The sequence below is a fragment of the Salmo salar genome, chromosome ssa06, assembly GCF_905237065.1.
Source record: "Salmo salar chromosome ssa06, Ssal_v3.1, whole genome shotgun sequence".
Taxonomy (NCBI): Eukaryota; Metazoa; Chordata; class Actinopteri; order Salmoniformes; family Salmonidae; genus Salmo; species Salmo salar.
The window spans coordinates 45,237,643-45,263,493 of record NC_059447.1 but is presented as its reverse complement, the minus strand read 5'-3'; the positions used below and the strand labels follow the sequence as shown (position 1 = coordinate 45,263,493).

The following is a 25,851-nucleotide window of genomic DNA, read 5'->3' as shown; positions in this document are numbered from 1 at the left end:
GGTGAAGTGAAATGAAAAAAATAACTTGTTTCAAAAAATTCGAAAAAATTACAAATGGAAAAGTGGTGCGTGCATATGTATTCACCCCTTTGCTATGAAGCCCCTAAATAAGATCTGGTGCAACCAATTACCTTCAGAAGTAACATCATTTGTTAAATAAAGTCCACCTGTGTGCAATCTAAGTGTCACATGATCTGTCACATGATCTCAGTATATTTACACCTGTTTTAAAAGGCCCCAGAGTCTGCAACACTAAGCAAGGGGCACCATGAAGACCAAGGAGCTCTCCAAACAAGTCAGGGACAAAGTTGTGGAGAACTGCCTTTCTAAAGTCTTCGATAGCCAAGTTAACAAACAGATGACTGGCCATTTCGAATCCCACCGTACCTTCTCCGCTTTGCAATCCGGTTTCCGAGCTGGTAACGGGTGCATCTCAGCCACGCTCAAGGTACTAAACGATATCATAACCGCCATCAATAAAAGACAGTACTGTGCAGCCGTCTTCATCGACCTGGCCAAGGCGTTCGACACCGTATTATTATTATTATTATTATTTTTGTACAATATATTTATTGGCATTTCTTTTTTTACAATTTAACAATCAGAAAAATATGACACAGATAAAGCCCCGTTATTCCTTCCACCTACACAAAACACCATGCTACATGGGGGCACATCGTGCAAAACCCTTCCCTCCCCAACACAGGAACACCCCCCTCCCTCCCCTCTACCGGTAATCGCTTCACTGATTAACAACAAAAAAAGAAACAGAATTACTTTCACATTCCATGCTAGAAAATAAATTATTCAACACAAAAACAAATAATAATAATAAATTAATGAAGAAGGTAGTAATGAGGCAGCTAGAAACTGCTGAAAGTCCCCCCAGACATCAGTAAATTCAAATGGTTTATTACGTAAATTGTATGTTATTTTTTCAGATAGAATATAGGAAGTTAGTTATTTTAGCCACATCTGCTTGCTTGGCGCAGTGTCACTCTTCCATATAATAGCTGTGTATTTATTGGCTGCAATGGCTGCCAATTTAATTAATCTGGTTTTGCTACAAATATTAACTGGTATAACAGAATCATCTCCAAGAAGAATATGGGAAGGATCTAGTGGTACCGTCATATTAGTGACCTGTGATAAGATCTGAATAATGTCTTTCCAATAATTGCTTAGTTCAGGGCAGGACAAAAACATATGCATAAGTGTGCCCACTCCCATTTTACACCTTGGGCAAAATGTTGAATATTTAGAATTGATCTTTTACATTCTCTCTGGTATAAAATAGACCCTATGTAAAATATTGAATTGCATCAACTTGTGCCTTGTGTTAAGTGAAAGACGCTGAGCATCTAAAAAGAGCTTTCCCCATTTCTCATCCTCAACAATGAGACCAAGGTCATCATGTCACTTCATGCAAGCTTTCAGAGGTTCATCATTCCCCAACAGAGCTTGAAGCCCAGAGTACATGTAAGAAATTAAACCTTTTACCCCTTTCCTTTCCAGCCACAGTTTATCAGTTACAGGTTTACTCATGGGCTGAATCCTACCTCCCTTCTGAGTGGCAATATAACGCCTAACCTGTAGGTACTTGAAGAAATGAGTTTGAGGTAATTGAAAATGAGATGCCCGTTGTTGAAAGGATAGTGTTCACCTTCTCTTTAGAGATTACCAAATGTTTTAATTCCTTTGTTGAACCAAGAAAATGTAATACCATCTCTCAGGGCTTTAGGTAAGATGGGGTTATTATAGAAAGGTGTTTGTTCATATATAGATCTAAGCCCTTCTGTTTGTTTACAGACTTCAATCCATATATTTAAAGTGTTTTTAATGAAAAGCTTGTTTATGAGACCTAGCAAAGCTTTAGGTGGGCTAATATAAGGTATAGATGCCAATGTAGCAGGGGTCAGACACTCCTCCTCTATCTGTCTCCAAGAGGGTGAACTTGTATCTTGCCATACCCACACAGCCTTTAACTGAGATGCCCAGTAATACGACAGGAAGTCAGGTAGAGTATGTCCTCCTTCTGAGTATGGTTTGCATAAAGTTGTGAGTTTCACTCTGGGGGGGTTTCCCTTTCCACAGAAATGAAGAAACCTTCCTATTAAGTTGTTTGAAAAAAACTTTGGGAATAGGAAAGGGCAAGGTTTGAAAAAGGTGTCACGCCCTGACCATAGAGAGCCTTTCTATTTCTCTATTTGGTCAGGTCAGGGTGTGATTTGGGTGGGCAATCTAGTTTTCTTATTTCTTTGTTTGGCCGGGTATGGTCCCCAATCAGAGGCAGCTGTCTATCATTGTCTCTGATTGGGGATCATAGTTAGGCCCTTTTCCCACCTGTGATTGTGGGATCTTGTTTTTGTGTAGCTGCCAGTGAGCAGCCCAGTACGTCATGTTTCGTTTCCCTTCTGTATTGTTGTTTGGTTTCACTTCATTAAAGGATGTGGAATTCCATGCACGCTGCGCTTATTTACGATAGGGAGTTTGAAGACAGTGATCGTGACAAAAGGTACAAGAATGTTGGTAATATATTCATCTTTACACAATTTACCTGCCCAATAAGGGAAATTGGTAAATCCCGCCATCTATCCAATTCTTCCCCAACCTTTTTGAGAAGTGGAGTATAGTTCAGTTGATATGTCTTAATAATTTCAGAAGGAATTTGCAATCCAAGATATCATTTTCTGTGGTTTCCAAGAAAACGGCTGGTCTAACATTGGGTTCTGCATAGCTGCCCCGTTAAAAGGCATAATTATACTCTTCGATAGGTTTATTTTATATCCTGAAAAGATCCCATATTCTTTCAGGATGTCAACTAATGTTCGGAGTGAAATTTCTGGTTTAGCAAGGTAAAGCGAAATGTCATCGGCATATAGCGAGACCAGATGTTCACGCCCACCTATACGAACACCATGGATGGATGGACGAGATCTTAAAGCTTCTGCCAGTGGCTCTATAGCCAAAGAAAAAAGGAGCGGACTAGCGGGACAACCCTGTCTTGTGCCACGTGATAGGGAGAACTGTGAGGAAATGTTTTCATTAGTCAGGATCTGAGCTACCGGACATTTGTACAGGAATCTAATCAGACCAACACACTGAGATCCAATATTCATCCTCTGTAAAACTTCAAACAGGTTGTTCAAGTCTATACGGTCAAAAGCTTTTTCCGCATCTAATGAAGCCGCCACTACAGATTCTTGGTCATTCTCTAAATAATGCATAATATTAAATAATCTTCTGATATTATCAGGAGATGAGAGGTTTCTTACAAAGCCTGTTTGGTCCATATCAACCATGTCCGGAAGAACCTTATCCAGTCTAAGAGCTATGAGTTTCGCAAGATTCTTGTATGAAGTTTTCAATAGAGATATTGGTCTGTACGACCCACAAAGCAGAGGATCTTTCCCAGGTTTTAACAAAACTGTGATCAGTGCCTGTTCAAGTGTGTCTGGGAGCTTTTCTGTCTCTATGGCATAATTAAACATACTGCAAAGAGGCTCAATTAGTTTGGGTAAAAAGGATCGATAGAATTCAATAGGGAATCCGTCTAACCCTGGTGATTTTTTACACCAGCAGTGTTGAAAATGGATTCCCTAATTTCCTCTGAGGTAATCTCTTTCTCCAAGTGCTCTCTATCCTCATCAGTTAAAGTTTGTAAATTGAGTTTGTTCAAAAACTCATGCATTGTGGCAGGGACATCCCCTTCAGACTTGTATAATGTTTCATAAAACTCCCTGAAGACTAGATGAATTTCCTCAGGACTGTGAACAACTGTGTTATTGGGTAGCTTAATAGAGCTAATAACTCTACTAGCATCCTCTCGTCTTATCTGCCAAGCAAGCAACTTTCCTGCTTTATCTCCATGTTCGTAGTAGTTTTGTTTTGTTCTCCTAAGAGCATTTTCCGCTTTATGGGTCATCAGGGTGTTATATTCCAATCGCTTTGAGTCTAATTTTTGTAGAGTTGTCACGTCCTGGGCAGTATAAGGTTAATTGTTTTGTAGTTTGGTCAGGACGTGGCAGAGGGTATTTGTTTTATGTGGTTCGGGGTGGTGTGTTTGTGTAAAGGGTGTTTGATTTAGTATTTCCGGGTTTTTGGTTGATGGTCTATGTGTTTGTATTCTATGGTTAGTCTGGTGTGTGTGTTTCTATGTTTGGTTAATTGGGGTTGGGACTCTCAGTTGAAGGCAGGTGTTGTCTATCTGCCTTTGATTGAGAGTCCCATATATTAGGGTGTGTTTTTTGTGTTTTTTTGTGGGTGATTGTTCTGTGTTGAGCCTATGCTTTGCAGACTGTCAGTTTATCGTTCATTTTCTTGTTTGTTGTTTTTGTATTCGTGTTGATTTAATTAAATGTTCAAAATGAACAACTGCACACCTGCTGCGTATTGGTCTACCTTTTCTGATGACGATTTCGCATTATCGTCAGAAGACGAAGATACTTGTGACAAGAGTTGAGTCGTCAAATGTTACAACATGTTCATTTTCCAGATCTCTAATTTCATTCTCTAACGAATCTACTCGAGCCTTATACATCTTATACATCCCATAAAATTAGGGGGGAGGCAGAGTTGTTATTGGTGCTAAAAAACATGTCTATATGAGTGTTCAGAAATGTTACAAATGTGGGATTATTTAGTAAGTATGTGCCAAACCTCCATCTTCTTGGCTGTGCTCTACTGACTGGTACTGAAGCCAGCAGGGCAGAATGATCTGATATACATCTTCGTAAGTACTTACACCCAGTAGTTAAACTTCCCTTGGCTGCAGGAATAAGAAATAAGTCAATTCTAAAGTAACTGTTATGGACAGGGGAGTAAAATGAGTATTCTTTAACCTTTTGGTTGTGAAATCTTCATAAGTCTACAAGTCCAAAATGTTTCATTTCTGCCTTTAACATTTTAGCTGCCTGTGTGAGGTTGATACTATTAGAGGAAGATCTATCACTGGAAGGGTCCAGTACCAAGTTAAAATCCCCTGCCATTATGATCTCTGATGGGCACGTTAACTTCAAAAGGATGTCTTCGTAAAATTTAGGATCATCATGGTTAGGCCCATACACATTCACAATGGTAATAAGCTCAGTGTTAATGAAACCTTGAATGATCACAAACCTACCCCCTTTGTCTTTAATATGAGATTGTATCTGAAAGGGGCAATACTTATTTATGAGTATGGCCACCCCTCTTGCCCGAGAGGTGAAAGATGAATAGTACACTTGACCCACCCACTCTCTCTTCAGTTTATCATGCTCAGAGTCAGTCAGGTGTGTCTCCTAAAGAAGAGCTATATCAACCTTATGCTGCTTTAGATAATTCAGAATGCGTTTGCGCTTGACTGGGCATTTAGAACCCCTAATGTTAAGTGTCATAAATGTATAGTTCTTAGGTGCCGACATCTTTAAAGAAAATAAGAAATAGGGAAAAGGAAAGAAACAAAATTGCATTGAGTGTATACAACTTGTACAAAATGAAATTATGAAAGTATAAAGTAGTTAACATCTTGTGAGCTAATACCCTGACCCTACCACAAACCCACCCAACCCCCTCCCCAACTGAGGGAGTTAAAGAACCCATATCCTTAGACGCTAGTCTTTAAGCTAGATGTACCTGCTATGCATAGCATCGCTCAAATTAGGTTAATTCTAAATGATATGCATATGGAATTAGAAATACATTGACTGTTCCTTGTAGCATGACAAATATTGTTAGTCAAGTAACAAAATACAATTTGATTACAACAATAATGACCGGACTATTTAGCCCCACTTGAGCATGTCTCAACAACAACAACAACAAAAACCTCAGGTGCGTTCATAGTCACCAACAGAGCCTACCCGCACACCCAAATGTCAACCAATCGGCATTCCCCAATGCGCCCTGAAACCTGTGCCGCGCGGCGACAAAAGCGATGACCACAGCAGGTCAGGAAAAAAGACATCAAGCTATAAATGTACAGTACAGCTATAAATGAAAACCTTTACCAGACGATAACTATCATCTCTCAAATATAAAACTGGGACAAGTAGTTAAACAATCACCATCCTCCTGAGTTCACCCTCCCCCCCAATAATATTATATATACACACATGTACGCACATACACAACTGTAAAGCTATCAGCTAGCTGGCAATTAGGCGGCCAGCCAGTGTGCAGCTTATCCCTGCCTCGGTATCATTAACGCTAGCATACATCTCTAACAATAAACAAGCCAGCAAATGTAATAGTAGCTAAAATTCCCTGAAGTAATATTAACAACATATGTCGCTAGCCATCTGACTTGAAACCCAGTCAAAACCCACATAACTATTTAACCAAACCTGACTGGACCTCTCTGCGTAAAATAAAAGTATACAGCAAAAATGTAACTACCTGGTATAGTGTGGATGTATAGTAGCTATAGCTACACCCTTGTAAACTTAGCGTGCTGGCTAAATAGCACAGCCAACATTAGCTATGATCCAACTTTACCTCGCCAGTCATTATCACGCTAGCCATCTGGCCAGCCAGCCAGCCAGTCGATCATATGAGTAATTTTGTTGTTTCTTCATGTGCTAACAGTTCACTATCCATTGTATCCAAGTTCAAAAGAGAGTTCCTCGGGGTGTAGTAGACGTGAACAAGTCTGGAAGTTCTTTCCTCATGTATGTTTCAACCATTTTCACAGAGTCAAATGTGCGCTCATCATTCTTGGTTTCGATCCTCAAAGTCGCTGGCTAGCGCAGGCCGTATGCCAAGCCAGCCTGATGCAGAACTCTTGTGTAGTATTGGAGAAAGATCCAGAAAGATCATGATTCTGGCATCTCCGTACTTGAGCTCTCCCTTTGCTCGGGCAGCAGAGAGGATGCGAACAGTGTCCTGGTACTGTAGAAATTTAATGACAAATGCCCTGGGTGCAACATGGCCAGGCAGCCGCCTCCGATGGGCCATCTCGATCTCCAGTGGGTGGGTGGGAGGGGGTAGATCCAGAATTTTGGGAATTCATTCCTGTAGAAAGGAGATCGCGTCTTTTCCCTCCATGGCCTCCTGGAAACCTTGAAGTCTCAAATTCGAGCGCCATTGGACATTTTTGTAATAAATATGTCCTCGAGTTTAGAGATGGCATCTTCCAACTTCTTGTATTTTTGGTCCACTTCCACATGGACGTCCAGGATGGCAGCCTGGTGGTCAGCATGGTCTTTTTCTAACTTTGTCACTCGTCCCTTTGTGACTTTCTGGTCTTCGTGGAGTTAATCGACCAGTACATCAATTTTGCTGAGGCGTTCAGAAAGTGTCTCTTGGATTTTTGTTATACCCTTCTCCATCTCCATTCTGAACCAGGCTGGTGCTTCTTCCGAGCTATCATCTGCCGAGGCCGAAGAAGGGCTGTCAGAGAGGAGCATTTTTCCATGCTTTGTCTGAGGCTTTGACATATTGGACATCCTTTGCTTTGGCGACACAATAGATGTTTTAACTTCTAACTCACTATGAACGAACAGGTAAACCGTGTCAAAATGGCTTAAAATTGTTCGAAAGTTCGAGGATGCTACGCAGATGCGTCTTGTTAGAGCTTCGCCATTTCCGGAAGTCAATCACCACATTCTTATTGGCAGACTCAACAGCCTTGCTTTCTCAAATGACTGCCTAGCCTGGTTCACCTACTACTTCTCAGATAGAGTTCAGTATGTCAAATCGGAGGGCCTGTTGTCAGGACCTCTGGCAGTCTCTATGGGGGTACCACAGGGTGCAATTCTCGGGCTGACTCTGTACTCTGTATATATCAATGATGTCGCTCTTGCTGTGGGTGACTCCCTGATCCACCTCTACGCAGACGACACCATTCTGTATACATCTGGCCCTTCTTTGGACACTGTGTTAACTAACCTCTAGACGAGCTTCAATGCCATACAACACTCCTTCCGTGGCCTCCAACTGCTCTTAAACTCTAGTAAAACTAAATGCATGCTTTTCAACCGATCGCTGCCCGCATCCGCCCGCCCGACTAGCATCACTACCCTGGACGGTTCTGACTTAGAATATGTGGACAACTACAAATACGTAGGTGTCTGGCAAGACTGGAAACTCTCCTTCCAGACTCATATTAAACATCTCCAATCCAAAATTAAATCTAGAATCGGCTTCCTATTTCACAACAAAGCCTCCTTCACTCATGCTGCCAAACATACCCTCGTAAAACTGACTATCCTACCGATCCTCGACTTCGGCAATGTCATTTACAAAATAGCCTCCAACACTACTAAGCAAATTGGATGTAGTCTATCACAGTGCCATCCGTTTTGTCACCAAAGCCCCATAACACCCACCACTGCGACCTGTATGCTCTCGTCTGCTGGCCCTCGCTACATATTCGTCGCCAGACCCACTGGCTCCAGGTCATCTATAAGTCTTTGCTAGGTAAATCTCTGCCTTATCTCAGCTCACTGGTCACCATAACAACACCCACCCGTAGCAGGCGCTCCAGCAGGTATATTTCACTGGTCATCCCCAAAGCCAACACCTCCTTTGGCCGCCTTTCCTTCCAGTTTTCTGCTGCCAATGACTGGAACGAATTGTAAAAATCGCTGAAATTGAAGACTTATATCTCCCTCACTAACTTTAAGCATCAGCTTTCTGAGGAGCTAACCGATCGCTGCAGCTGTACACAGCCCATCTGTAAATAGCCCATCCAATCTACCTACCTCATCCCCATTTTGTTTTTATTTACTTTTTTGCTCTTTTGCACACCAGTATTTCTACTTGGACATCATCATCTTCACATCTATCACTCAAGTGTTAATTTGCTAAATTGTAATTACTTCACTACTATGGCCTATTTGTTGCCTTACCTCCTCACGCCATTTGCACACACTGTATATAGACTTTGTCTATTGTGTTATTGACTGTACGTTTGTTTATTCCATGTTTAATCTTGGCCAGGTTGCAGTTGTAAATGAGAACTTGTTCTCAACTGGCCTACCTGGTTAAATAAATGTGAAATAAAAAAAATAAAAAGGGTTGGGTTATAAAAAAATATCCGAAACTTTGAACACGGAGCATGGAGCACCATTAAATCCATTATTAAAAAATGTAAAGAATAAGGCACCACAACAAACCTGCCAAGAGAGGGCCACCCACCAAAACTCATGGACCAGGCAAGGAGGACATTAATCAGAGAGGCAACAAAGAGACCAAAGATAACCCTGAAGGAGCTGCAAAGCTCCACAGCGGAGATTGGAGTATCTGTCCATAGGACCACTTTAAGCTGTACACTCCACAGAGCTGGGCTTTACAAAAGAGTGGCCAGAAAAAAGCCATTGCTTAAAGAAAAAAATAAGCAAACACGTTTGGTGTTCGCCAAAAGGCATGTGGGAGACCCCCCAAACATATGGAAGAAGGTACTCTGGTCAGATGAGACTAAAATTGAGCTTTTTGGCCATCAAGGAAAACGCTATGTCTGGCAAAAACCCAACACCTCCCATCACCCCGAGAACACCATCCCCACAGTGAAGCATGGTGGTGGCAGCATCATGCTGTGGGGATGTTTTTCATCGGCAGGGACTGGGAAACTGGTCATAATTGAAGGAATGATGGATGGCGCTAAATAAAGAGAAATTCTTGAGGGAAACCTGTTTCAGTTTTCCAGAGATTTGAGACTGGGACGGAGGTTCACCATCCAGCAGGACAATGACCCTAAGCATACTGCTAAAGCAACACTCGAGTGGTTTAAGGGGAAATATTTAAATGTCTTGGAATGGCCTAGTCAAATCCCAGACCTTAATCCAATTGAGAATCTGTGGTATGACTTAAAGATTGCTGTACATCAGCAGGAACCCATCTAACTTGAAGGAGCTGGTGCAGTTTTGCCTTGAAGAATGGGCAAAAATCCCAGTGGCTAGATGTGCCAAGATTATAGAGACAGATTCCAAGAGACTTGCAGCTGTAATTGCTGCAAAAGGTGGCTCAACAAAGTATTGACTTTGGGGGGGTGAATTAGTTATGCACGCTCAAGTTTTCCATTTTTTTGGTCTTATTTCTTGTTTGTTTCACAATAAAACATATTTTGCATCTTCAAAGGGGTAGGCATGTTGTGCACATCAAATGATACAAACCCCCCAAAATCTATTTTAATTCCAGGTTGTAAGGCAACAAAATAGGAAAAATGCCAAGGGGGGTGAATACTTTCGCAAGCCACTGTAAAGTAGCAGCCTATCTGTTGGCTCTTGGTCGTTGTAGCCTATCCTGCTCCTTTAACTCCGTAATTTTAATTCCATCTTCCATTGATTAGGTATCTCCTGACTTTTGCCCCACATAAAGACTCCATGACTGTAGCCTATTGACGCTTTGATGACTTATGATTGGCCAACAACCACAAGCAACATGCGCCACTCTCATGAAAAGCAAAGCGCAGCAGCATAAATTACGCAATTTCTCTTTGTCTTTACTACAGTAGTTGTGTTCGGATCTGTATGGGTCCTTCTGGACAAGTCAGTTAAAATTACACATAACCGAGACCCGACAATCATATCAGATCCGACCCAGACCCGGGACATTATTTAGAATTCTGGATCCGAACCCGCTCGGTCCCAGATCGGGTCTCAGGTTTTCGGGTATAGGGGGATCCATAAAGACCTCTAATGTACAGTAACGATACACATTTATACCAGCATAGAATCCAACAGGTGCATTTGGGCATTTTTCTTAGTATAATATTCACCAGCAGGGAGCGCTGTTTTCCCATCAGCAGATTATATTCAAGTTTGAACGATGGACGACCAATAAGCACTGATGTTTCCTTGACTTATATACACTGAGTGTACAAAACATTAGGAGCACCTTCCTAACATTGAGTTGCACCCTGTTTTGCCCTCAGAACAGCATCAATTCGTTGGGCATGGACTCTACAAGGTGTCGAAAGCGTTCCACAGGGATGCTGGCCGATGCTGACTCCAACGCTTCCCACAGTTGTGTCAAGTTGGCTGGATGTCCTTTGGGTGGTGGACCATTCTTGACACACACGGTAAACTGCTGAGAGTAAAAAATCCAGCAGTGTTGCAGTTCTGGCACCTACTACCATACCCCGTTCAAAAGCACTTAAATCTTTTGTCTTGTCCATATTTTTGCATATTAGCTAAAGGTCTTCATGAATCTACTTGTACCTGAATACCCGAGGCCTGATCCAGGAACCGAGCAGGTAGCTTGTTGTTGTTGTTGGCCAATCATAAGTCATCAAAGCAGCAATAGGCTACAGTCATAGCCTCCATGTGGAGCAAAAATTAGGAGATAGCTAGCTTAACGTTAGCTAGCTTAACTAACTTCTCCCGGTTTGATGCAGTCAAGACAGGTACTACGTAATCATATTTGATGATAAATAACCTAGTTATGGCAGCTATTAGTCTACTATAGCGCGAGTCGGTTTGGTTGGTTGCTGTCTCTCTCTCCCTCCCTGCTCCCGTTCCACTTGCTCACACAGTACGCCCTCTCTCCCGCCTGCTAGAGTAGCACCTCTCTCTCCCTCCTCTCCCACGTGCTTTATCAGCTCTGGTTAATTAAGTAGCTTTCCTCGGATCAAATCGGACCGGGTCTGGATCCAACCAGGTCTATACGAAACGGGCCTAATAGTCCTTGGGTCCGTTCAGAATGGATCTGTATATAAACAGGTTTTATTTATGCATGCCAGGCTCGGTGGGAAAGCCCCAGTTCCATTTTGGAACGTGAAGATCTCTAATCTCAGCCTTTGTTTTGGATTTCTTCTAACCCTTCGATGGCGTGCGGGTATCTATTCTCACAAGACAATATAAGGAGACATGAACAAGAGAGAAGGCCTGCGCCGTCACAGACAGAGTGGGCTTCTGGTGTAGCTAATTCATGGTATCCATGACAACAGGCTCAATGTATGGTAAGAATGGAGAGGTAGGGGCAATAAAGGAGAACAAAAAGAGAGAGCAGCGGCCCCACCCCACTTCAGCACCACCCCACCAAAACACTGTCTCACCTCCCGAAGAGGAGAAAACCATGCACAGAGTTCCTGTATATGTTGAATTCTGAAAGGAAATGTTTTAGGAGAGAGAGAGAGAGAGAGAGAGACAGAGAGAGAGAGAGAGAGAGAGAGAGAGAGAGAGAGAGAGAAAAGAGTGGGACATTAAGAAGAAACAAGACAAGGAAGGAGAGGGAGACAGAGTGAAAGAGACAAAAAGGAGACAGAGAGGGAGGGAAGACAGATAGAGCGAGAAATAGAGACAGAGAGGGTGAGAGTGAGACATACATACAGCAAGAGGAGAGAGTGCATGAGAGAGTAAAATTAAAGGGAGCGAGAGTAAAATTAAAGGAGCAGAATAAAGAGCAGAAAATCCTACTTAAGCAAACAATAATACGAGCCTGAGGCGGCAGACAGACAAATCAGGCAGACGAATGTACTCTACCAACACACTTGCTGTAAGAAGCCATTTTGCTGCTTCAAAGTGTTTTGATAACGTCTGCTAGAAAGATATCGGCCAGATTCCCCTCATTGACAGACTCTTCTGAGGCAACAAGACAGGCAGTAAGACATGAGGAGTGACTCTTGAATGACTCACATAGATTACACCTGCTTCTACCATTATTACAGTTATTACACTTCTGTATTGGATATGTATTTGTTTAATTTACAAAACAAACAAAAAATGTATATATATATAAAAAATTATATATATATATATATATATATATATAAAAATTATATATATATAATTTTTCTTTACTATTATAGATACTACTCTTATTCTTGTCGCTGTTGTTTTCATAATTGTTATGTGCATCACTTCACTTTGGCAACATTTACTTTTTCATTCAAGCCATTGAAACGGCATGAACCACAACACAGTTTAAAAGCTCTGGAACTCAGACCCGTTTGTCTCTCACAATCGCCGACCAGGAAACCCTAAGGACCCCTCTACAATTACAGTCAAGGACAAACAAAGTAAGGATTTACATTAGCTTAACTTTCAAGTTAATTGTGACAAAATCCCTGTAGTTAGGATTCAGGCTACTTTGAACATAAGGGAAAGCATAAAATGTGTGTAGCCGCAAGCAAAAGATTTAGCGACAAACAAAGGAATCGGTATGACGACCACAAACTCTCCTGACCACAAATGTTTCTTCTCTCGTACTGCTGATCTAAAGTCAAAATAGAGAACCATTGCTGCTGAAACATTTTTAATTAGTGACCCTTGAACTCAGGTAGCCTGTTAACACATCCCAGCCTGCAAATCCACATGTCCCAGTCCCTTTGCGTTACAGGTCTTGTCAGAGGGCAGTCATGTGGTCAACAACAACACACTGACCAACAGCAGACCCATTACACAACACCGGTGACGAGTGGCTTTAGGCCTACCTATTACCCCCACAAAACTTTGTTGAGGCATATTTTCCCAAAGTAATGACAGTTGACAGTTGGTTTGATTTAAAATAGACAGTTGGTTTGATTTAAAATAGACAGTGACACCAATTACATTTGATTAGATGGACACAACTAATGAATGTGATAAGGAGTGAAATTGTCATTGCTCATCTTCAAATAACATTTCATTTCAGAAGAAATGTATGATTTGTCAAAACAGTCATAAAAGAAAATATACTGTATCTGTAAAATGGTAAGAAGACATATATGTCCTGTATCAGTGAATCCAGCCATACAGTATCTGTCCTGTGAAATATTTCATTAGATGTAATGGTGATCCAACTTCCATGTGTGAGCTTGGCTGCCGATGGCGATGGCTACCTTACATCCATCCCATAGTAAGACAGCAGCTCTCCTTTCCTCTCTGTCCGCTGGTCTTTTCTAATAAGCTAGGGTTGAAAATAGCCCCACTGTAGGCAGAGCCACAGCAGACACACACACAGATGCATGCATGTATGTACAGTGTACATATGCACGCAAGCATACACACACACACATGCACGCAAGCATACACACACACACATGCACACACACACAGACATACACACAGAGGTCCAGTCCAATAAAATATACAGTATGCCAGAAACCACAGGTCCCCCATGATGCTATTCTCACACCAAGGTCTGAGTGTGGTCGATCTGGTCGGCTTTATTTGCACACACTCTGACTGATAGACAGAGCTGCTGTATAACACATCTCCTAAGGCTATCGACCGATAGATCTGTGGTCAGACAGTCCTAGCTCCCGTTAGGGCATAATCACCTTTTCCTTTTTATGGGCGGCCAGCTGAGGAGGCTGGAAGGCTGCTTTGTTTCCCCACCTATAACATTGGCATGAGTGGTGGAATGATGGAACAGTGTGTGTGTGTGTGTGTGTGTGTGTGTGTGTGTGTGTGTGTGTGTGTGTGTGTGTGTGTGTGTGTGTGTGTGTGTGTGTGTGTGTGTGTGTGTGTGTGTGTGTGTGTGTGTGTGTGTAGCTTAGATTAATCCCGATCCCTTTCCCTAAGCATCATTACTGGTCACTATGGCGGCTGCAGACTGTACTAGCACATTGTCATAGCAACTGGCTGACGCGGAAGAAAGGAGGCAGTCCATCTCATACAGTGCCTTGCAAAAGTATTCACCCCCCTTGGCGTTTTTCCTATTTTGTTGCATTACAACCTGCAATTTCATAGATTTTTATTTGTATTTCATGTAATGGACATACACAAAATAGTCCAAATTGGTGAAGTGAAATGAAAAAAATTACTTGTTTCACAAAATTATACAAACATTTCAACGGAAAAGTGGTGCGTGCATATGTATTCACCCCCTTTGCTATGAAGCCCCTAAATAAGATCTGGTGCAACCAATTACCTTCAGAAGTCACATAATTTGTTAAATAAAGTCCACCTGTGTGCAATTTAAGTGTCACATGATCTGTTACATGATCTCAGTATATATACACCTGTTCTGAAAGGCCCCAGAGTCTGCAACACAACTAAGCAAGGGGCACTATGAAGACCAAGGAGCTCTCCAAACAGGTCAGAGACAAAGTTTTGAAGAAGAGCAGATCAAGGTTGGGTTATAAAAAAAATATCCAAAACTTTGAACATCCCACGGAGCACCATTAAATCCATTATTAAAAAATGGAAAGAATATGGCACCACAACAAACCTGCCAAGAGAGGGCCGCCCACCAAAACTCACGGACCAGGCAAGGAGGGCATTAATCAGAGAGGCAACAAAGAGACGAAAGATAACCCTGAAGGAGCTGCAAAGCTCCACAGCGGAGATTGGAGTATCTGTCCATAGGACCACTTTCAGCTGTACACTCCACAGAGCTGGGCTTTACAGAAGAGAGGCCAGAAAAAAGCCATTGCTTAAAGAAAAAAATAAGCAAACACGTTTGGTGTTCGCCAAAAGGCATGTGGGAGACTCCCCAAACATATGGAAGAAGGTACTCTGGTCAGATGAGACTAAAATTGAGCTTTTTGGCCATCAAGGAAAACGCTATGTCTGGCACAAACCCAACACCTCCCATAACCCCGAGAACACCATCCCCACAGTGAAGCATGGTGGTGGCAGCATCGTGCTGTGGGGATGTTTTTCATCGGCAGGGACTGGGAAACTGGTCAGAATTGAAGGAATGATGGATGGCGCTAAATAAAGAGAAATTCTTGAGTGAAATCTGTTTCAGTTTTCCAGAGATTTGAGACTGGGACGAAGGTTCACCTTCCAGCAGGACAATGACCCTGAGCATACTGCTAAAGCAACACTCGAGTGGTTAAAGGGGAAACATTTAATTGTCTTGGAATGGCCTAGTCAAATCCCAGACTTCAATCCAATTGATCCAATCCAAAAATAATTTTGCTTTGAAGAATGGGCAAAAATCCCAGTGGCTAGATGTGCCAAGATTATAGAGACATATTCCAAGAGACTTGCAGCTGTATTTGCTGCAAAAGGTGGCTCTACAAAGTATTGACTTTGGGGGGGTAAATACTTATGCACGCTCAAGTTTTCATTTTTTTGGTCTTGTTTTTTGTTTGTTTCACAATAAAAAATATTTAGCATCTTCAAAGTGATATGCATGTTGTGTAAATCAAATGAGGCAAACCCACAAAAAAATATATTTTTTTTATTCCAGGTTGTAAGGCAACAAAATAGGAAAAATGCCAAGGGGGATGAATACTTTTGCAAGCCACTATACGTCCCTGGATACCTACAGAGAGGTAGGCAACCAATGGGATGTACCGCTTTGTACCCCTCCCCTTTAATGCACATTCACTCTGCTGCGAGGCTAGGCATTGTGTAAGAAGGAGAAGGTGGAGATAGAGAGAGAGTACATCTAGAGACATCTAGGGGCAATATGGTTAATCAATCCATAAAGCCGCTTATAGATGTGGTGGCTTGTTTGGCTTTTATGCACAAAATGTCACCGAAGAGTGTATACATGGGGGAAGATGAATCTAACACAAAAATTAAGCAACGGTTGGAATGTCTGACCTAAGCCATGCTCAAATTATTTAAATAAAATGTCCCTTTTTAGGAGCAAGTCTGTGTGTGCGGATATTTCTTCTGCATTTGCATTAGATTATTATGTGTAGTCAGCAATTTCCATGGCAGAATGCCCTTTACATGATTTTGTACCATAACTTGGCAGATACAATGGCATCTAATATTGATGACTTGTATGCTGAATTATGATTCTGCCAAACAGTATGAAATAATATAAAAAGTGTAGCTTTTATATTTTAATCATGTATTTGAGCCCTTAGCAAAGCAGTAACCGTTACATTAATTAGACAAACAATAACTAGAAGAGATGTAGCTTATTTCAACATGGGTGCAGGCCAGTAACAATATATTTTTTGTTTTCTAATGTAACATATCCTCCCAAATGGCTATGGCTAATGAAGGTGCCATATAGATTGCAAAATACTTGGGAAGAGATTTTCGATCTACCAGTTCCATGGCACATGGTTTATGAACTGATACACAAAACAGCGCTGGATTCAAAACTTTTTTCAATATAAATTATTATACAAAATTCTTGCAACTAATAGAATGTATATATAGATAGATAGATAGATAGATAGATAGATAGATAGATAGATAGATAGATAGATAGATAGATAGATAGATAGATAGATAGATAGATAGATAGATAGATAGATAGATAGATAGATAGATAGATAGATAGATAGATAGATAGATAGATAGATAGATATATTGCTGTGAAGAGACAGAGTAATTAGCTAATTTGTTTTGGTACTGTCCATATGTAGCTAGTTTTTGGTCGCAGTTTCAGGAATGGCTGAATGGCTGAAGAATTGCAACATTTACCTGGCGCTAACTCTGCAAATAGTACAGCACTTTTGGGGCGGCAGGTAGCCTAGTGGTTAGAGTGTTGGGCCAGTGACCAAAAGGTTGCTAGATTGAATCCCCCAGCTGACAAGGAAAAAATCTGTCGTTCTGCCCCTGAACAAGGCAGTTAACCCACTGTTCCTAGGCCGTTGTTATAAATAATAATTTGTTCTTAACTGACTTGCCTAGTTAAATAAAGGTTATGTGTAAAAAGTAACTATAAAAAGATAACTATTGTAAAATGTACTCTATCTGTAAAACTCTTAGCAGAAATGTATATCTTTAATTTACAATATGTAGAATCCATGAGAATAGAAAGGTTCAGAACTTTTTGGTAAATAGAAACTGGATGTTGTTCAGAGATAAATGGGTGGGGTTGAGTGGAGCTGAAGGATGGGACTAAAAACAAACAAAAGATAACTATTGTAAAATGTACTGTATCTGTAAAATGTATATAGTATGTATAAGCTGGAAGTAGAAGCCTAATTGTCCATTAGTTTACTCCAATTAGGGGAGGGATGGTAGAGTTATGGGAAAATAATACATTAAAATATATAAAAATGTATATACTGTATATGTATGTATCATTTATATACACTATATATATTTACTAACAAAAATATGGGTGATTGGAAATGATGCAGACATTTACATTGGTGGAAGCCACAATCTATCGGCAATATTAAAGCTGATCTACGACCTAAAATAAAATACAAATGAACGAAGGAGCCATAATTAGCTTATTACAGGCTAATGCTATAGCTAGTTCCACTCATCCTCTTGTCTTGAGACAGACAGTAGTTAGGAAGTTGTGGTGTCTGGAGGATATCTGGGGCAGAAAATGCCCATAGAATCAATGATAGCAGCAGAGCCTGCACTCTGAGGTTGATTCTCTGCCAGTCAGCATGGTGTAACGAAGCCGTTTCTCTCTCCACTGTTCATCTGCGTTGAACTGATTTCGTTTTCCCCCTGTGCTATCATCAATTGGATGGAAAATAACCTAAAAAAACTTTAGAGAGCACCCAAAACATCCACTTGCTTTTTCTACTATTGTACCTATTTTATCTCTTGGCATAAAGAGATCCTGCTTACTGTACATTATTCCCCTACTAAACCAGCTCAGTAGCTCTACTACTAAATTGTAACCTTGCTACCACATCACCTGCCACAGTGCTCCTAGCCGGTGGTAGATAATATGCAAGCTCAGCAATAACACACAGATCCCTAGGGAGGTTTCCTTCATCACCTCCCTCCTCATGTTGACTCATATTGGGGGGTTACGAACCATAGGGCAGGCAGTCCACTTGGGTAGTTAATATCCTCTTTCCATTCTTCTCCATCCCGCCATCCCTTTGCCTTTCTCTATCCCTTTCTCCTACCTCATAATGGGTAGTGCATATTCTCTCTTCTCTCTCCATCCTTCTCTCTCATCCCCCCACCTCCTCACACCCTCCCATTCCTCTCTCCATCCTTTTCTTCCTCCCATCTCTCTCCCATCCCTCTCCACTTCTCTCCCTACCTCTCTCCCATCCCCCCTCTCTCTCTCCCTCTCTCCATCCATCTCATTATCCCTCTCTCTTCTCTCTCTCCATCCCTCTCTCCTTCCTCTTTCCCTCCCTCTCTCCCCTACTACATACACACGTCATGCTGTGGCCTATTGTGCTAAAGACACCATGTCCAGGCACTAACGAGATCACACGCTGATGTGAACTCCATCTGCTCCCCTCATTGTGCCCCCCCCCCATCCCTCCCTGCCCCACTCTCATCCACCCCCACCCCCACCCCCTAAGAGATAGGCTACATGCCCCATCTGCTTGTGTCACAATATCTGTCTCCCTCTCTCTAAAGACTGTGGTGTGTGTTTGGCTCCTATCAACACAGTGTGTTAGCCAGTCACTTTGCATTTTGTGGTTTGTTCCAAAGACTCAGTTGTGAGAGAGGAAGCTATAGAAAAAGGGATGTTTCATTTTAAGAGATTGATCTCTTCAATTCCATTATTCAAATTACTAATAAGTCTTTACTATCAATTGCTCGCCGACATATTTTCAAAAGAAATATAATTTTTCACTGCCACCACACAATTATATGATTGGCTTTGAGCTAATCACATGGTTTTACTTTAATCGGGAAAGTGAAATTGGATTTATGTCATGGCAAGTCTATAATAGTGATTTTTTTCAAACTCAATAAAGCTCTGACGAAGGCGGTGAGACCGATACGTAAGCTTATTAAATATCTGTGATACTATCAAGAGCAGTGTGCGGTTTCCTTTCTCCTTCATCTTGTTCAACTGTTACCATGCACCTGCAAAAAAAAAAGATTGCTCAGATGTGCGAGTTCCTTTTGAATTTTGAGTTCTATAATAGTGTAATAACTTTATAATCAGGACAGTCCACTTTCACTTTTGTGCTTCAACCTACAGGATACAAACCAGAAAACGCAATGTTCCAAAGGTCTGATTCTTACACCTGAGCAATCTCCTCCACACCCCAGATGGAGAGAAAGAGAGAGAGTATGGTTAGGTGCGTCTTATAGCCTACATGACATGTGTGATATTAGGATCCTACTGTACCTTGCCAAAAGTCTGCGTGTGCAGGTGGTGTGCGTGCGTAAGTGTTTGAGTGAGTGTAGGGGGCGCATTGTATTGTTTTGCTTGCAGCATGCACCACTATACCACACTATTCACGAATGATATTTCTCCACTACCGAAAAGACAGTCTTCATATTAGTGTGTATTTAGATTGAATTAAATTACTGAAGAGAAACGTTATCTTTGGTGCGTAGCCGATAGCTCACGACCACATGTGCACATCTAACGCTGGGTGTCTGCAACCGAGACACAGAGACACGCATACATAATTTAATAAAATAAAATCAATGCGAAACACAATTATGTAGGTATTAATAGAAATTGGGTTCGGTTAGGCTATGTCTTGATGGCACCATTTGAGTATTTGCCTGACTCTGTATCTACATTATCGGAATCATCTACTGCTTGACAGCATGATGCCCACACATGCATACAAAGCACAAAGCACAACGAAAAACACCTAAAATCAAATAGACCATCTGTCATGCATTCCACTGAAAATATATCGTATGATTTAAAAAAATAAAACCGCAATTCTACATAACCGGACTGCACTAACCTGTTCCGTTTCGGTGGTCGCGTCGTTGTCTCCGTTTAATTTGAGATCTCTGAACCTCTACGGATTGTCAAACCAAGTCGTCGCGATGGAGATTTAAACGGGCAACGCACTTCTTAACTCAATGTGTGCCCCACCAACTACATATGGCGGTTGTGTAGAATAGAAATCCTGTCCATGTCTTTTTAACAGTCTTTCTAAGCTAGTAAACAAATAATTACTGCACACCCATTTCATGTTTTTACAATAACAAAGAAATATAGTTAGGCCTACAAGTCGAGAACACACAAATATTCTTCATACAAATAATTGACTACCATTACATGTCATGGATTTACATGATTTTCATCACATGATCTGTGTGTGGTCCTTAATTCTTCCAAGGAATATTCCTATTCACATTTAGGAACAAATACACATTTGTTTGGGTTAAAGCCACACTCTTAAGTTGTGCAGAGCATAAAAGTATCATATAGAATGGCGTAATGGGTCCATATTGCTTTGGTTATGATAAGGTAAGACAGGGCATCTATGAGTCACATTCCTCTGAAATCATGGCTATTCCATTCGTTGAAAAGGCAAATGAGCAAATGGAAATCTTACATATTGTTGCTTTAATGGAACTGAATCGTCAAGATGTCAATCTATCAAAAATGCTAGAATTCCATATGCCCCTTGACTCATGCAACTCATTCAATTATACTAAGTAGATGATTATACTTATATTATGTATACAAGTATATAATATGTGGGCTGATTAAACTATATGTACTCCATTATAATATATGTATTTCAGAAAATCTGTGTTTGCTCATTCAATCAGCGTTCACATCGTATTCACTCCACACTCCTGTTCCTGTCAAGTACCTGCCTTACAGGAGTGACATCTACTGGACGAAGAGAAGTATTACCACTGCATATTTATCAAGAGGAGACATCATGGTAAGGCAGCATTTACATAGCCTGATGTCCAGTACTTGCACCAGACACAACAGATGTCTGATTTTCAGGCCGTCTAGTAGAAGTCACCCATAGCCTTATAGTGACATGGTTGGGAAAGTCCTCACCGAGGATGTTATCCATTTTCAACTAGAATGAATGTCTTCTGCTCATCAATACATTATTTTACTCCAAGAGATCCTTTTAAAACGCCACAATCATTTTGACTGTAAGAACGAATGAGACACAATAATCTCTCTTGCCATAGTCATCCATCAAACTTTAATCACACACAAAGCATTTATACAGTACCAACCATAAAAGATCATTCTCTGTTAAGACATACAGCAGTGGTTACACATATGATTTCATCAAATCATTATATATTTTTAATTTTATATCTTAATTCAATTATTCATTATGTACAATTGTCTTCGTGTGAAGAAGTGAGGCAGAGACTTCGAGTGAGAGAGAGAGAGAAGTCTGAGAGAGAGAGTAAGAGGGGAAAGGAGGGTTAGGTATATAAGGTTGATTTTACGTTGTCTTAAGGTCCTGTGATGGTCATTGGTTGTGGTCAGGGGTCAGGGGTCAGAGGGGGTGGCGGTTGTGGGAGGCACTGGTCGGCCTCTCCAGGTATTGGTGGACACCTGGAGAGAATGCCCAATGAGGAAGAGGAATCACCACATGTAGGAGTCGTCATATCTGGAGATGGAACAGAGGAAAGAGGGAGCGAGGGAGAGAGAGAGAGGCGAGAACAATGAGTCCTGTGGAAATTAACCTTTGGTTTACTCCTGGGCTACCCAAAGACAGACCTACTAAAAGTTGTGCATGCCAGTCTTTTTCTGTACAGTAGGTGGCTGTAGCTGATAAAGTGGCCATTCTTTGACACTACCCTATTGAAATAACCCCAGAAACAAAGAGATATCAGTATTTGCACCTTCCGTTGAAATGGCATTGTCCATTTTTTATATCTTTGATGGACTGACCTTGATCTCTGGTCTCTCTCTGCATTGTTGCCGAACAGCAACTCTGACATCACTCCCTCCTGGGTGGACCTCTTTCCATACCTAGAAAAAATAAAGGAAGAAAGAACGAGAGGGAGAGAGAGAGAGAGAGAGAGAGAGAGAGAGAGAGAGAGAGCGTCAAACTTCCACTCCACTCTAAGCATACTGCGGGAGGATCCTACTTCTCAATGACAGGTAGAACATTTTGCTGTCTGATTGTGTCTAAAGGTGCCAAGGTAGCTGTCCGAGGTGTGTGTAATGGGAGAGGGGTGATGTAATTATGCGTATGTGTGAAACTTGAGCATGTCAGCCCACAAACTGCTACAGACACTGGAGTCGCCAGACACGGCCAATTAGAACCTATAGTGAGTCAGAGCTCCTTTCCTCTGAAAAGAGGCTGTTCGAGGCCTTTCTTGCTCAACTACCAAAGATATTGAGGGTTTTAAATGGCATGATAATGTAGTTCTCTGTCGTAAGGTAGGTAATAGACTGAGAAACTATGCTTGGATTATTCAGGCAAAATCGAATAGTTTTCCTTTCCTGTGTGTTTGTCTGTTTTTTGTATGAGCACTCCCTGCGCAGATAATGTCTGTACAAATGATCAATTTCTCTTTGAAATGTAAATTGGAAGTTGAATATCTCAGCGGGATTTGGCTGGAATTGCTTCCTCTGTGGGGAAAACTTTTTGAGTGGAAGATGTTCACATTCCCATCATGCCACCTAACCTGGCATTCATAATGGCTGTGCAATTTTACACTCCAATTCCACCCCACTAGGCACTCCACAGCGATACCAGTGAAGCGGAGGTAAGCATGATCAGCCAGCCTTCTAAGAAAGCGACCGAGGCAATCACACCTGCTCCATAGACAGCCAGATGTAACAAGGTGTAAAAGAGAATCGTCATCATCAGACCATGCACTCATCTCTCCACTTAGAAACCACTTTGTGAGGATGCAGAAGACAATATTACTGTTATATATTTCTGATTGCAGGAAAATCAGTGCTCTTGCAGCAGGCAAAGCTTCTCTAATGTCCAAATTAGCATTTCCCATTGATCATTCATATTTGGCGGCAGGTAGCATAACGGTTAAGGGAGTTGGGCCAGTAACTGAAAGGTCACTAGTTTGAACCCCCAAGCGGGCTAGGTAAAAAATCTGCCTGTGTGCTCTTGAGCAAGGCACTTAACCCGAATTGCACCTGGAAGTCACTCTGAAAAGAGTGTCTGCTAAATGACTAAAATGTCAAATGTAGTTCAATGTGTTATTATGAGAGACAAGAAGAACATTCTCCACTAAGTGTCATCCTCTTGGACTATGTAGTTCTGATCTACACTATTCCACTATATTATTGGTTATCATCCAGGCCATTGTGATATTATGAAAACTTAAATGTGGATGCTGTATGATAATGGATTACAAAAGAGTAAACATTTTCCCCTCTAAATTGAATGTTAGAGGGTTGGATATATTTTCTCAAAGATCAATGGCCTATTTGAATATCATGAATAATATCAGGTGTGCCTGATTCAGTGCCATATCAGCATAAGACAGAGACCACCTATTCAACCCAGACATCACCATATCAATATAGAATATGTTATAGGGAACCTGCCAGCACACAGAGGTCCATAACTCGATTTGGAGACTTCACATGGGTCTGTCTTCACCGGTTTTATTGCTATGACATTATTTATATGGAGGGCCTAAAGCTTTTTGAGAGTGCCCTGTAATAAAATGTTGAAAATATATATCATGGTGTATGGAACATTGAGAGCTTGAGGCAAATATAAGAGCAGAAGAATTAGGGGCCACTGTCACAGTAGACGACATAACCTAGACTGGAATAAAATGAAAAACAGCTCCATTTGCCATAAAAAAAACGAGGTATGTGGTTTATAACTTAATAGATAACATTTCCCTTGATGTTAGGACCAGGAAGAAATATAATTTAAAAAGCAAAAGCTGCCGTGTGGCACGCGCACGGTCTGCTTACCTCTGTCTCGTGATGAGATTGATGTAGTGTCTGAGCGCGGTGTAGTATTTGGCCAGCTCTTCGGGAGGCGCGTCTTCTCCGGGGTTCTCAGGTTTAGGTGGGTAAGCGTCCACGAAAGTCCCGAGACACACCAGCACGCACAACACCAAGGCGACCAAGACGGTCCAGGGTTTCAGCATAACGGCCATCTGTGGTCAGGAGAATGGGGTTAGGGAGCACGCGATTTTAACATTTAACAAAGCCTCAACCGAGCTCAATAATATAGCCAAAATAGCCTACCAATCAATATTACACCAATTTCATAGATGAGCAGGCATCCTAATAAAAACATGTTTTAGAAGGCTAACATCGGGCGCAATGATGTCCACCTGTTAGTAATAGATCATTTCGATCCTGCATTATTCTTGAATGAAATCTGATTTTTTTGTAGGCTACTGAATGCGTATTGAGAGGAAGTTACAGTACAAGCTAATTCTCCATGTTTGATGACTAATTCGAACTCACATCTAAATAATTATCGATAAAGTAATAGGAATGAGTTTGAAAGGGAACAAGCAACCATTAAAACAGCAGAAAGAATTGATAAAAGCTTACCAATTATATTATATTTCCCCTTTGAAGCATGTTTTCGCTATAATTCACCAATCATTGGCAAAATAGTAGGCTATTCAACATGACCATGATTTATTATGCTACTGTCAAATATTTGCAACTGTTATAGGAATGCATGTTGTGCCTTCAGAAATCACGACTTTATCCAAATTTCATTTGCGCAACTTTCGCCCCGTAGCTGTCCATGGTTCTGAAAAGCCTTTTCTAGTATTTTCTAGCATTTTCAAACAACTCCAGTTGGGGAAACAATTCTAACTGTAGGTTGCAACATGCAGATCAATGCTGTAGGTGATCGGACCATTCACATTTTTTAAATTACGAACTGCACAAATAACTTCTCATTTTTTTAATGTCCAAATATAAAAATAAATGTAATCTTAAAGGTAATACAAGCCAAACTAGCAAACTAGCAAACATTTCAAATGCACAAGACTAGAAGTTCTACTTACTTTGAGAAGACTTGACGTGAGCTACAGGTAGTTAAGACAGGTGGTGTCTGCGTCCAGCAGTGTGGATTCTATTGCTTGGCTTCCGCAATGTTCCTTTTTGAACTGGTGTCTTTGCAGCAAATCGCTGGTCTTTTGTTTCACTCCAACACAAGGGGGTTTATATACCCATCGTCGCCTCGTCAACGAGGTGGGACGGGTGGCTGTGATGTGATGGTTAGGAGGATGGGGGCATAATACCGACGTCAACTGATGATTAACATAATTTGTTATTAATCCATCACCCTAGTCGAATGTTCCTATGTGGGGAAACGCAATTGGAATCGCTGACGTATGCTATAAGGACATTGGGGCAATTTGGATCACACCTGTCCTATTGACATTGACAAACCAATGGAATGCTGTCAAACAATTTGGATGGACGATGTCAAACATAGTTAAATGGTAATAA

At 41.2% G+C, this 25,851-nt stretch overlaps 2 protein-coding genes across 2 annotated transcripts in view; both read right to left on the bottom strand.

Moving 5' to 3' along the window:
• The window catches only part of LOC106607467 (MAGUK p55 subfamily member 2), a 38,649-nt gene extending 18,094 nt beyond the window's left edge, over positions 1 to 20,555 (bottom strand). The window contains exon 1 of the mRNA XM_014204447.2: positions 20,411 to 20,555. The gene's annotated coding sequence lies outside the window, so the exon portion shown is untranslated. The remainder of the gene's footprint in view (positions 1 to 20,410) is intronic.
• A 1,050-nt stretch (positions 20,556 to 21,605) lies between these two features.
• On the bottom strand, positions 21,606 to 25,533 carry LOC106607530 (peptide YY). The gene is made up of 4 exons (XM_014204561.2): positions 25,404 to 25,533; positions 24,343 to 24,530; positions 22,333 to 22,413; positions 21,606 to 22,048 (listed from the first exon to the last, which is right to left on the bottom strand). The coding sequence occupies exons 2-4, from the start codon at positions 24,528 to 24,530 to the stop codon at positions 22,024 to 22,026; spliced, it is 294 nt and encodes a 97-aa protein (XP_014060036.1). The 5' UTR covers positions 25,404 to 25,533; the 3' UTR covers positions 21,606 to 22,023.
• Positions 25,534 to 25,851: the final 318 nt, after the last annotated feature.

Coding starts and splice junctions, on each gene's coding strand:
- LOC106607530 (XM_014204561.2), bottom strand. CDS start 24,530: ATGGCCGTTATGCTGAAACCCTGGACCGTCTTGGTCGCCTTGGTGTTG. Junction 22,414..24,342: donor AATCTCATCACGAGACAGAG/GTAAGCAGACCG, acceptor TATTTTTTCTAG/GTATGGAAAGAGGTCCACCC. Junction 22,049..22,332: donor GAGAGAGACCAGAGATCAAG/GTCAGTCCATCA, acceptor TTCCATCTCCAG/ATATGACGACTCCTACATGT.